Here is a 13,129-nt window from a genome sequence, read left to right as displayed (position 1 = left end):
CTTAAACCCATAACAATTGCTATCAAAATGAAATCTTCATGAAGAGGTGTTATCTGAAGAAGGACAAACACATGGCAATGCAAGGTTTAAAAATCTGTATTAACTTTGTCTCAAATTAAGTTTTTGAACCCAATTTGGTACAAGAGGCTGGTATCCCTGTACAACAAAGTGGTGATACAGATGTGTTATTACTTAACAAAGACTATATGTTCAAATCTGGAGAGTGAGCAAGGGAGAAGTCTGAAAGAGCCATAACCCTCTTTTACTGACTATACGATTCTGTGCAATTACAGTACAAAAGATGGACAGTTTTGGCTCAGGGGTAGAGCTAGCATCTTTTTTATAAGAAGGTAGCTGGTTTGATTCCCCTGGTCTGCATGTCGAAGTATCTTTGGGCAGTGCACTGAAACCCAAACTGCTCCTGATGTGCTGGTTGGCGCCTTGCATGGCAGCCACCATCATCAGTTTATGAATGTACGTGAATAATTGTAAGCCACTTTGGACAAGAAGTATCTGCTAAATACCCTAAAATGTAAAAAATGTAAAGGAAGAGTGTGAACATTTTAATCATTTTAAAACTGCAGAATATATATATATATATATATATATATATACATATAGATTCTGCATGACAGGTTGCTTCTTGCTGCTCTGAAAGCAGCATTCCATGTTTTCAGTTGTCTGTAAACTTGTGTTGTGAACCGCAGCTATTGTTTGGCACTTTTGGTGATGGTTGTTGAAACTGTCACATCCTCGAGACATTCATTGATGTCTCAAGTTCTTGAGGTACATAGTCATCAATATCTGTGTGGTAAGAGTTTGTGCACTTGAAGCAATGTTGTAGAGCTTCCATGGCTCCCTCTGGCTGTTCTCTAACTGGTTTTGTCACAGGTCTTTTCTTCCTCAGCAGCAGTTTGTATGCTGGAGTGAGAATTACAGTGGCGTGGTCATAAATTATAAATCTAGTGTATATAGTCCTCTGATTGGTAACTCAACAGCTTGGGTAATACAGTTTTTAAATTTACTTGATTGAAGTCCCCAGCTATGATAAAAAAAAAAAACATCAGGCTGAAGTGTTCACTTATGGCTTTAAGCAGTTCATGTAGCGCTTCCTTGGCATTAGCTTTTGGGGTTGTGCCACAGTAATGACAGCCTCAACTTGTGTGGCAAATAGTAATGTCCACATTTAAATTATACATGCCCAGCGATTCGTTTGCATGTCATTCTGTGTTACCAAACAAGCCACCTCCTCGAGTCCAAGGAAAGCTGTATGGCTGCGTCAGGGTTGTTGTTATTCAGCCAATTTTAAGTGAAGGTGAAAAAGCAATTGTTTTAAGGATTCCAGTTCCAAAGGGCCAGAACCCCATTAGGCCTGTGCTGGTGTATTGTTTTCATTATTATTATTGTTGCAATTGTAATTGAGGCCTTAGAATACAATTATGGAAAAGCCATATTACTCACACCCAAAGTCTGAATCCAGTGTGCCTACAAAAAGTCTCTTGGACTATGGTATGTATTTTTGTCTGATGATTTTTTTGCTGGTTAGCATATACTGATAATCAGACAGTAAAACTTTGATTGATTAATTGATTGAACATCTTTTCCACGACCACTGGATATGTTCCAACTTCTCAAAGGAAATGAGAAGCTCACCAGGAGTACTGGGATTGTTTTTTGAGGGCAGTGATGTTCAGCCCCTAGGCCACAGATGAAAAGACATCATTTTGAGACAACTGTAGTTCTGTGGCTTTTTTCCTGCTCTCATGCAGTGTAGTGAAAGTAACACAAACAGGTGGCAGGGTATTCTCCTGTAGATGTGGTCTTAATGCCAAGATGTCTTTGTGAGATAAAGCTTTCAAGACAGACAGTGACACATTTTTTTTTTTTTCAATATTGTTATTCTGCTGTACCTATTGCATTGTAATGGTTCTTTAATTTTCAAGCATCACATAATGTCTAACATTGCTTCCTCTTTCTCTCGTCTACAGTCCATCTCAGGTGTCCAGCAGGAGGTGACTCATCAGTCTCGGGCCTTCCTGTCCTTCGAGCGCATGCCAGAAATCCAGCTCAAACGGCGGCATTCAGACCACGCCAGACATTGGCTGTGGTTTGCCACCGTCAAGTCTCTGATTGGTAAAGGAGTGATGCTCGCTGTGGTCCAAGGCCGTGTGGTGACCAACGCTCTCAACATTGCAAATGAGGACTGCATCAAAGTGGCTGCAGTCTTAAACAATGCCTTTTATCTCGAGGATTTGCATTATACAGTGGAGGGACGAGACACGCACTATTTCATCAAAACCAGTCTGCCTGAGAATGACCTTAGTGCACTGCGGCTAACCTCGGGCAAGAAATCACTGGAAAACGGTGTGAATGTCACAGTGTCCCAGTCTACTACGGTGATGAACGGGCGAACGCGCCGCTTCGCTGACATGGAGCTGCAATATGGGGCTCTGGCACTCCACGTACGTTACGGTACGACACTGGATGAGGAGAAAGCACGGATCCTGGAGCACTCAAGGCAACGGGCCCTCTCGAGTGCCTGGGCCCGTGAGCAGCAGCGGGTGAGGGACGGGGAGGAAGGAGTGCGGCTGTGGACAGAGGGGGAGAAAAGGCAGCTGCTGAGCAGCGGGAAGGTTTTGGGTTATGATGGCTACTACGTCTTGTCCATAGAGCAGTACCCCGAGCTAGCTGACAGCGCTAACAACATTCAGTTCCTACGCCAGAGTGAGATAGGGAGGAGGTAACACGCCATCAGCTTGTCATTTCAACTGTCTGTCAAAGACTAACAAGAAGTTCAGTTTTAACACAAAATGGATGTCAAACTTTATTGTCTTGAGACTCAATACTAGCCACTGAAGACACTCCATGTTTGCAAACTTGTTTTATTTTAAGGGTGGTTAAGTAGGATTTATAGACTGATTTGATTAATAAAGTAACAATCACTTCAACACAACTAACCCAAAACATTAGGAACCTACAGTTGAAATGGTTTAAAACAGTCGATTTGAGCCTGCAAAAGGTTCTTTCTTTCTTTCTTCCTTTCTTTCTGTCTTTCGTTCTTTCTTTCTTTCTTTCTTTCTTTCTTTCTTTCTTTCTTTCTTTCGCCCTATCATCTGCATTCAAACAGCCCGCACGCGTGCCCCTCCCCTGCTCTCTGGTAGCGGGACAGACTTGAGTGCTATAATTTGTGCTGTCTGGCTGTGAAACAGTGGGATGAAAAGACTTGTTCAAAAAGCCACCTGAGCATTTCAGCAGTCAGCACAACTAGACAAGCCCACAAGCATTTAGACAGTTGTAAACTGTCAGAGCAGTCATTATAACAAATGTCTGAGGATCCCAAACAGATGTTGCAGGTATTATATCTGTCTGGGTCCAGACGTGACCTTTCGCTCTGGGTTATAGACCTCTATGAGCCATGTCTATAGAATCTGTTTCCATGGCTGAAGCCATTGAATGGAACTGTTGTTGAACTGTTGTGGACTCTCTCTAAGAGAGACAGGCACAAAAAAAGAACTACAATTTGTATGAAGGAGAAAAAAAAGACTTTCAAACAAAGATTTTCTGTTGGAATTTTTTGTTCTGTTTTTATATATCAAGTTACATTTGCTTCAGACATGAAGGGGATATAAAAAAAAAAAAATAACAAAAAAATGTTTACATACTATTACCTATACCACTATTACTACTATTACAACAACACCACCGGAATGGACCATGATCTGGACTAAGCAAAACCAGAAACTTTGAGTTTTGTTTGGTTTCTTTCTTACTGAGATCTATGATCTTTTTGGGGAGTTCTAAATCCACTCCTTCTATCCCCCATGTGCTTTTACAAGGTCTATAAAATCATATGGTTCCAGACTACAATCAACAGCTGTCTTTGAGGTAGCAGGACAAACACACTGCCAGGGCTGTTTACGACTCTATGTGGATATATTCTTTGTGGACAGAGAGGGCTCACCGATCCTGTAAAACACTGGTCTCCTGTCAGCCCAGGTCCCCTTCACTTCTGCAAAATGTGACTCATAATGCATAGACCTTGTGCTTTTACTGGTCAAAGGTAGTAGTATTGCTTGCAATAGAAACATGTTGTCATGGCTTTGGGGGGCTTTGCTCTGAGTAGTAACTTATTGTTGCTTCTCTCCTCATTTTTGCTCGTTTCTTCTTCAAGGGACAGTACATTGCCATCAGTGACTTTAATGAGTAACAGTAATTGATCAGAAATCGATGTGGATGTTTTCTCATTGATTGTGGGTCCCTGTACTCTTTTAGAGGAGTTTTCTTTCGTGTGTATGTGTGTTTACAAGGGTGGGAAGCCAACTTTAATCATTTCAAAGGAAAGAACAGGAACTTAACGCAGAGAGTTAATATCATATGCTACCAACCTTTCTTCATAGACAATTGAGATGAGTTGACAATGTTTTATGGGTTTATCTTTTTTATTTTGAAGGTTGAGAAATGCCACTTATCCGTTCATCAAAATTAGTCTCAGAGAAAGTAATTTATGTACAGTGTTTCTACGGTAAAGAATAAAAAATCCTTGAAACTATTGTTGGTTTTGACTGTGTGTCCATTTTTTTCGTCCAAAATCCAACAGTGTGAAAAGCTGACAGCAGCAAGTATGTGGGATGAATAACACAATGTTGTATAATGCCCTGATTGCATAGCAGATTTGTGATATTGTAATTGAGTTTACACACTTATTGTGTGGTTTAAAACACCAGTTTCATTCATAACCAACTGAATAGTCAATTGCTTGGAACTCCCAATAAAACGTAACTTACATCACCATTCCCAGAACAATAGGGTGGGCCCGGTAGAGAGGATAGCTGGGCCGATGTGAGTGGAACTGACTGGCCAAATAATTTCGCAGCCCACCAGGACACTGACCGCCAGATGGACAGTGCACCACTGCCCATAGGTGCTAAATTGGATTTAGGTCAGGAGCCAGTCAATGGCATCAAGGAGGAATCCAGGGCCCACTGCACCAGCATAGGGTCTGACTCTCTCTGAGGATCTCATACCAGTATCTAACAGCAATCAGGGTACCGTTGGCTATGACATGGAGGTCTATGCGATCATCAAAGTATATGCCGTCCACCACGATGTCTCCAGACTCTTCCATGCCTGACGTGCTTAGTGTGATCCTGCTCTCATCTGTGAAGAGAACGTGGCGCCAGTGGGGAACTGCCAATTCTTCTTTCACAAACGGCAATCAAGATGCACAGTGCTGTGAGCATGACCACAGCTGCAGGACCACCGTCCATGGGAACCTGTGAGAAAAGACAGCAGAGAGACTCCGGGGAAGAAGCCAATCAGTAACGGGTATTAATGAGACATGAATATGTACAAACAGAGAGAAAGACTCGGAAAGGAACTCGGCACATCATGGGAAATTCCTCCAGCAGTCTAAGGACAGCACAGCTATAGGTGGAAAGTTTTAAATTTGATCTTAAACATAGCACTTTTCACACAGAGACTCTCACCTCTGAACTTTTGGGGACAGTCATTCCACTGAATAACTTACCCAGCAATTGCTAGAGATCTATGAAGGGGGTCAAGAAGCCCTCTTCATTTTAAGTGGTGTAATGAGTTTAATATACAGTAATGTGTTAAATATAAGCAGCATGCAATTCATTTGTGTGACAAAAAACAACTACATTTAAGGGCTACATTAAAGCACTCCTGCAGTATACACAGACATGTAGCAATATAACCAGGTAGCTGATGAAACAATAGTGTGGCGTCAGGTAGAAGGGAATGCTGAATCTGTCAAAAAGGGGGTACAAAGAAAGATACATTTAGTTTGGCTTCCTAGAAGCAATGGACTCAATCTTTTGCAGTGAGAAACTGGCAACTGAAAGTTTGAAACCCTGCAAGCTGAAGCCACACCGGACAACTAAACACCCTGAGACGGTGGGTAAACCAAAAGAGTTTTTCTCTCAGAAAAAGGGAACTCCTTGTCACAAACAGGCCCCAAAAACTTTAAGGACCAGAAGCAGGCAACAGTTGCATCTTTGGAGGAAACACTGATTAAACGTGCTTGCATTAAAACGGCTGAAATACTATGTGGAATCAACAGAATGGAAGGAAACTTTTCAATTCAGCTGGATGAAAGTAGTGGCAGAGGAGGCAGTTCTCGTTGTATATGTACTGTACACTGAGGAAACCGAGCTGAAACAAGACATTCTCATGTCCATTAATCTCATGGCACCACTAGAGAAGAGGACATTTTCAGTGTAGATATGTACTTCACAAAGCACAATATTCCCTTTAATAATTTAGTAACATGCTGCACAGATGCAGCTGCCACAATGATGAGGGAAAATAAGGGCTTCAACGGCCGTTTGAAGGAGAAGACGCCCCACTGCTTAGTGTTTCACTGCATGATACACAGACACTCCCTGGAGACCTGAACAGAACATTAAAGACTGTGGTAAAAATAGGAAACTTAATGCTCGCCTGGTCAACTAACAGATCTTTGGGCAGCTGCGTGAGGATGAGTTGCACCAGACACTCTTCCTTCATACCGAAGTGCACTGGCTGTCCTGGGGCAAAGTGTTGGTGTGTTTCATGGAACTTAAACGCCAAATAAGGGAATTCTTTACTGTTCATAACCAGAAACTATCCGACACAATGACAGGCGAGTTTCTCGTGAAGACTTCACATCTGGCAGAGATATTCAGTCTGTGCAACAAGGCAAACAAACGCATGCCGGGCCCAGATGCCAACATAATGGAGTGCAAAGAGACAGTGGATGTGTTCCTGTGCAAAGTGGATAACTGAAAGAATAAACTGCTAAAGGAAGACCTGCAGCCGATTCTCTTGCTACTATAACAGACAGGGTGGAAGTTACCTGATGCTTTGGCCAGACAGTCCAGCTGCCACATGGAGGAGCTTCAGAAGGAGATGCACTTGTGTTTTCCGGATGTTAACAAACGTATCTCAAAAGACGCATGGGTGATGGACCCATTTCTCCCCAAAGAAGAAGATGTGGAGTACCTCCAGTCTGAGGATGAGCTCATGGATATAAAGTTCAATTCTCTCCATAAGCTCTTCTATGCTGAACATGGATACAAGTGGTTTTGGCTTGTGAATGGACCAGGAGTCGCTCTGAGACTTGCTCATCATGTGACCACCAGGTTCATCATGCCATTTGCCACAAGAGGTCTGTCAGACAGTGTTCAGCTTCTGGTCACCAGCCAAACAAAGGCGCGCACCAGGCTTGATGTGCACAGTGACATTGGTTTGGTTAAGTCTCACCATGCATCCCATCACTGGCTCAGGAAATACAGTCTCAGAGCTCTCATTAAAAATCGGGCTGCCTGGACTGTGTGTAATACAGAGAAAGATGATGATCAGGCCCTCGCCGCCCATGTAGGTTGGGCTGTGGCACTGTTGGAGGGCATGCACTCGTGGACCGGTTGTCTGAATTGGTGAAATAACACTGCCTGTGCCCACTATGTGGCGCTAGAGACCACCCATCAATTACATGTCATGTATGATGTGGAGAAAACAACCTGTAAATGTCATGTAAATGTGCTTCAGTTGCCTTCTTTCAAAAATGTACTCGTGTGTTATGTGTGAGAGAGGGTGTGTGTGTGTTTGTAGCTCTTGGTTTTACTTCTGCTTTGTTTTGCTTGCATTTATTGTGTAAAGCACTTTGTGCTACAGGTTATTCGTATGAAAAGTGCTATATAAATGAAGTCAGATTGATTGATAATGAGGCTGACTTCCTGTGTCCAGTGGGTGGCGCTATGGTTATGACACAGTGGTGATACATACATCTATGCATCAATACTGTGTCAGCAAAACAACAATCATAGCACTTATGCACTTATGATCCTCAGATGATGGCTTGACAATATTTTCTATATTTCTTTCTACTCCATTGACATTGATGTGTTGTGGTTTCTCTCTTGTGACAAATGTATTTATTGTAAGTCACTTTGGAAAAAAGCATCTGCTTAATACCACAAATGTAAATATTCAAAGCAAAACCCTCTTCATGTGTGACCAATTAGGTGTAGATGGGAAAGTGTTTGTTGGAGTTTTGAGGACTTCCTGCTTTATGGGGAAGTGTCAAAATTGACCGCACTGTCACGCCCACCAGGGACAATGGAAGGCGAAAGATTATGATAACTTTTCATCTTCAAGGTCTGAGAATGATACTGAATGTAAAGTCTGTGGTGTTAAATCTGTAGGAGGAGTTAAAGTATGAGGCAGGGAAATGGCGCCGATTGGCGGCAAAATCTCAACTGTGAATCAAAATGGCAGACTTCCTGTTGGACTGAGGATACGGGTCCAACAGGGATTTTTGTGCATTTGGTCACGAAATTAGCCAGCAGAGATCAGCAGTGACCTGAAAAGTGTAGCAGGTAATGGCTCGAGGACATTTATTGCTTCAACATGTAGCAACTAGCTGAAAATAATGTCCAAGCAGAAAATACAATATGCAATACAATGGAGTTAATGCTTAATTACAGAGCAATAGATAGAGAAAGCAAAGGACAGAAACATAAACTGATGTCATGAGAAGCATTGAAGATATAGCTGTTACTACTTTGTAGAAAAAAATTGATCACTGCATTACAGTCTTTTCTTCATTTCACTATTTGGGTCTTTCAATGAGCCCAGAAAAAAAAACATTCACTTTAAGCAGTGAATGCGAAAACACCTTCTGGCAACACATTTTTACACCAACACTGTAGTGCTTCATGCAATATTTATAGGGAGTTTTGGGTTAAATTTGGCCATCAATAATAATGAATGATTATCAGGGATAACCAGGGATATCCAATTTACATTAGATTGGCAACACCCTTGAAGAAGGCAAAAAGATAGACAATTTACCAAATCAGTCTCATAAAAAGGTATAAAAATGTCAGTTTGTAACTCTGACTACTAATTAAGTAAACCACAACAACCAAAACTACCATAACGGCTAATAACGTTTGAAGGATTTTGGAGTCCTTGACAGAGTTTTAATTTTTATTCATAATAGCACGTTATTATGTTTTTAATAAGTATCAATGGCCGGTTCTAGTGGGCAAGGCAATTACAAATAAGGGAACTACTATGTACTCGCCACTGGCCACCAGCAGCCCAGCAACTACTCCAGCCCACCAGGAATCTTCCTGGATTAGATGAACCATTCCAGTATATTTCTAGACTCAACTGTTCCAACTGATATGGCCACAGATCATTACTTTTTATTGTGAATACTTATGAGAAATTAAATGTGTGAGCAGTGTTGGTAGCAATTCCTCTGTGGGGAACAACAGTATTTAGAGATGCTTGACGACAATTCATGACAAGCAACTAATTAATTCAAGACCATGATGTAGAAATAATAATCCCGGCTGTACTGGACTGACGTGCTGAGTCAAACCAAGTAAAGCCAAGCTAGCACATGTATGGAAAAGCTCCATTAGATTAATTCCATCTTATAAAACACATTCAAGAATATATACGCATCGGTCCAAAACATTTATTGACTCCAACTGCACAGACAACTGATGTGGTTATAACTAAGAATGATGATATAAAGACAGAATTGTGAGAAGTGTTTCCCTGTCATCTAAAGCACACGTGTACATAGTTGTAGCTGATACACAGACAAATAATTGGCCCTCATACATTTATCGTAACACATATTACACAGTAAACAGCAGAAGGTTCAGTTGTTGTCAGCTAAATGGCAGCAGTTTAAGACTGTGTTAAATCAACATGTTTTTAAAAGCCTTTCAGTACTGTGAAGGAAATCTAAAATAAAGTGACATTTTATATAACACACTCCAATTACATAAATATTGTCTGACCAACCAGAGACAGCAGCACCTTGTAGAACACAATAGTAAAATGGTAATTAAAATAAAGATCCATAACCCCATACCAGGAATATTAAAACCCCTATATGCACTCCGTAACTAACCCGAGGACATAAAGACAAGGCCAACAATGGCTACCTTTTTGCAAAAAATACAAATTGTGCCAACTCAAACTTCAAATTACTAGTAAGCTAGTAAGAGACAGAGCAAGCTTGTTAGAAACATGTCTAGTAAAAGCTTATATGATGCTTAGTCAATTAAAAAATTAGGCAATTCTTTACTGTGCACATCAAATATTCATGTTCATATACTTGTTTCCCCTGTTGTTACGCGGCAGACAGTCAGCAGCTACCAGTATTTAATACAACATGACTTGGGCAATTTCGACTGTGAATGTAAAAGGTCAAATTAACCAATAGATCTATATCTGTCTGGAACTTAATTTGAAGGAGGAAAGAAGATTTTAGGTTTTCCCCTGTGGAGACAGCCATGACCAGATCTAATTCACAACACAAAAGAATTTAAAATCACTAAAGAAAGTGTGTTCACTGTCTGTGTGTATTCATAAACCCAAAGGGAGTTTTAAAAGAATAAATGTGAAAGTATAATTGAATGACCTTCCACCAGAGTTAGCCAAAAAGGGCGAAGCATCAAATTAAAGTATCTTGACTATCCAGTTAATCAAAATATCAAGGCTCTAAAGTCAAGGTATCCTTGAGTTTCCCTTTGGTCAAAGCAGGGGGCAAGAAGACATAGAGAAAAAAGGCATCAAAGTCCCTTTCAATCTCATCAGTCTTCCTCTGCCTCCTCATCTCTTTCAGCAGCTCCCCAAGGTGAGCCGTTGCATTTTCACTTGGTTGCGCTGTTCAGCATTCCAGAGTGGTTAATGGAATCAAAATCAATGACAATCTTAGTCCTTTTGGGCTGGAACTGCCTGCCAAAACACACAGAAAAAGCAACATACAGGTAAGTCCTGGATGCACAGGTATGAGGGCTCACATGAGAAACGCCAAAGCTAGATAGGTATACTTTCATCTCATCAGTTTGACACTCCTGTCAATATTTCACACGGTGAGGGCAATTTGTAAACAAAAAGAAGTGTTTGTAAGAGAGAAAGGGAGCAAGACCCAGAAAGAAAAAAAAATCCTTACCCTTAAAGGCTGCTTAAATCACTGTAAATACTTGGTTGTGTCTACTTTCACCACTCTCATCAGCTTTGTTTTTAAGATACAGCAGGCAGTCGTTTCTCATTATCATGGCTGACAAAGTCCAACACAGGTATATATACCAAGTCTGGGGCAGATTTTATGATGTTAATTAGGTTACCACAACTTGTTACATGGCAAACATTGAAATTCAGCATGTCACCACAGACAAAGTTCAAAGTTCTAAATCATAAACCATTTTCTTTCCTTTTTCCAAGTCTTTTATTTTAACCCAGTAGGGGGTCAGCAACATCTAGGGTGGTCTGGCAGATGTGAGAAGCAGGTATGGAGACAAAACTGTCAAGCGGCTACTGAAGTATGCAGTCCACGCTTCCATTATGGCTAAATTCAGTCCAAGAAGAGCTCATAAAATCTAGTAAAACACCACGATCGATAAATGTGGAACACTTAAAGGAGCCAGATAACAGTAATTCCACAATCGGTAGAGTAGCTTTAAGAAATGATGAAAATGATTGTTAAAAGCTGGGTTTTTAGGCCATACCAAAACCCTGTATTACTACCCAGTAATACTCAATCTGGCCGTCGTCATTAGTGACCAGTGCTACCATGCAAAGTAAAAGATGCTGTTGTTTACACACATGCAAGTTTTAACACCAGGCCTCTGGCTTGTTCTTAAAGCTCTTACAATTCTCTTCTCATTGCCTTTAGTTTGCTTCCATCAAGTGTCCAAGTTTTAATGTGTATAGGTAGTTTTTGACTTGCCTGACAATATTGAGAAACAGACCATTGCAGTAGGTGCAATGGAAACTATTTCTCAGCTTAGAGACCAGACCAGATGTGACTTTTAATCTGATCAACCAGGATACCTGTGGCATGCCTGGCATCCCCTCCAAAAATATAAATATCCACCCATCTCCTTCACATCATGCCTGCTAGATCCTTTCAATATCAGGACGCAACTCAAGCATCATTTATCTGACTAGTACTAGTGCTCTGTGCTTCCATTGGAGCTCCTGGACACTTTTGTTTTCTGGTTGGCATTAATGTTATAAATGCCAGTTTAAGTGCAAGTACACACATATATACAGAGCTATCATAAACATCAATGATCAAGTTTTATATGGGTCAGATTTAAAATATTAGTTTTCAGTGAAAGCGCCCCATTACATCAGTCCACATATAAAGTATATATGACAATTTGTCACAAGAGAGAATTCTCCAAGCTGACCTCAAAAAAAGCTAAATACACATATAAAAGTAAATCATCATAGAGTTGTTGAAAAGGATTCTGGAAAATTAAGTTAATAACTATCAGGCAGGATGGAGAGCATGAAAGGTTGCAAGAAATGCTATTGCTACAAGAGAGGTTAGTTACAACACCATAACAAATTCAGACCGCTAAGTAAGTGGACATATTATTTGTCATGTGAGCCAGAGAAAAATAGGAACTCACCTGTATTGTATGCTTGCCATGCTCAGCAACCTTCTTGAAGCAACCATCTCTGGCGTGTCATGGTACTTATCAGAAAGATAGATCACTTCCCTAATACCTGGACAGAGAGTGGGGAGAGATATTGAAGTGATACAGAAAGCAGGAGTGCAAAATACATTTTAGCCCGTCGGTCCGTCCATCCAACAGCCACACGGCCGGCCCAAGTAAATCTGGGCCAGATTTCTTATAAATATCATAACAGCCCCCATAGGTGCCACAGGGATTTGACCTGGAAGTCATGCATGGCATAAATCCGTCAAAGGAAGCTGGGAAAAACAAAAGAGTAAGACGGCAACAAAGGTAATACTACGATATATATTATGTGATGTACAGCGCCAAAAAAGTCATCCATGTTCTCAGCGATCACTGTGCAGCCCATTTGTCGATAAATCTGTCAATAAATCGATTCTCCCCAGGTGCTTGGATACTGGGGCAGTAGTCCAATTAAATGGCCTCATCAAGCCATGACTGTAGCTTGACTCCAGTGTGCATGGAAATGAACTGACTGATACGTGAAATAACATACTCGCCAATCTCATTCTTCTCCTCATTGGCTGTCAGCATTTTCCCACAACACCTGTATTTGCCCATGTCACCTCAATAAAGATCCATTTCCACAAGTAAGAGAATATTTTACACAT

The 13,129-nt window shown here is 41.0% G+C and overlaps 3 protein-coding genes across 11 annotated transcripts in view; 1 reads left to right on the top strand and 2 right to left on the bottom strand.

The window, feature by feature from the left end:
* Nucleotides 1-4,551, top strand: part of LOC119020583 (teneurin-3) — a 274,733-nt gene extending 270,182 nt beyond the window's left edge. For all 6 annotated transcript variants that reach the window (XM_037100051.1, XM_037100045.1, XM_037100035.1 and 3 more), the window contains one exon: nt 1,989-4,551. In XM_037100051.1, the coding sequence (XP_036955946.1) occupies nt 1,989-2,744 (756 nt within the window). In that variant the 3' untranslated portion in view covers nt 2,745-4,551. The remainder of the gene's footprint in view (nt 1-1,988) is intronic.
* A 4,917-nt stretch (nt 4,552-9,468) lies between these two features.
* The window catches only part of LOC119020660 (deoxycytidylate deaminase-like), a 42,331-nt gene continuing 38,670 nt past the window's right edge, over nt 9,469-13,129 (bottom strand). Inside the window, exon 7 of the mRNA XM_037100157.1 lies at nt 9,469-9,840. The gene's annotated coding sequence lies outside the window, so the exon portion shown is untranslated. The remainder of the gene's footprint in view (nt 9,841-13,129) is intronic.
* Nucleotides 9,471-13,129, bottom strand: part of LOC119020632 (deoxycytidylate deaminase-like) — a 16,207-nt gene continuing 12,548 nt past the window's right edge. For 2 of the 4 annotated variants that reach the window (XM_037100131.1, XM_037100139.1), the window contains exons 6-7: nt 12,450-12,546; nt 9,475-10,764 (exon numbers count right to left, since the gene is read on the bottom strand). In XM_037100131.1, coding sequence (XP_036956026.1) covers nt 10,680-10,764; nt 12,450-12,546 — 182 coding nt within the window. In that variant the 3' untranslated portion in view covers nt 9,475-10,679. Of the gene's footprint in view, nt 10,765-12,449; nt 12,547-13,129 lie in introns of all 4 variants that reach the window. The other 2 variants (XM_037100124.1, XM_037100146.1) reach the window with 2 other exon arrangements.

This window comes from Acanthopagrus latus, chromosome 1 (genome assembly GCF_904848185.1).
Source record: "Acanthopagrus latus isolate v.2019 chromosome 1, fAcaLat1.1, whole genome shotgun sequence".
In the NCBI taxonomy this organism is placed as follows: domain Eukaryota; kingdom Metazoa; phylum Chordata; class Actinopteri; order Spariformes; family Sparidae; genus Acanthopagrus; species Acanthopagrus latus.
Note: the sequence above shows the minus strand (reverse complement) of the source record. Positions and strands in the feature narration are given on the sequence as shown.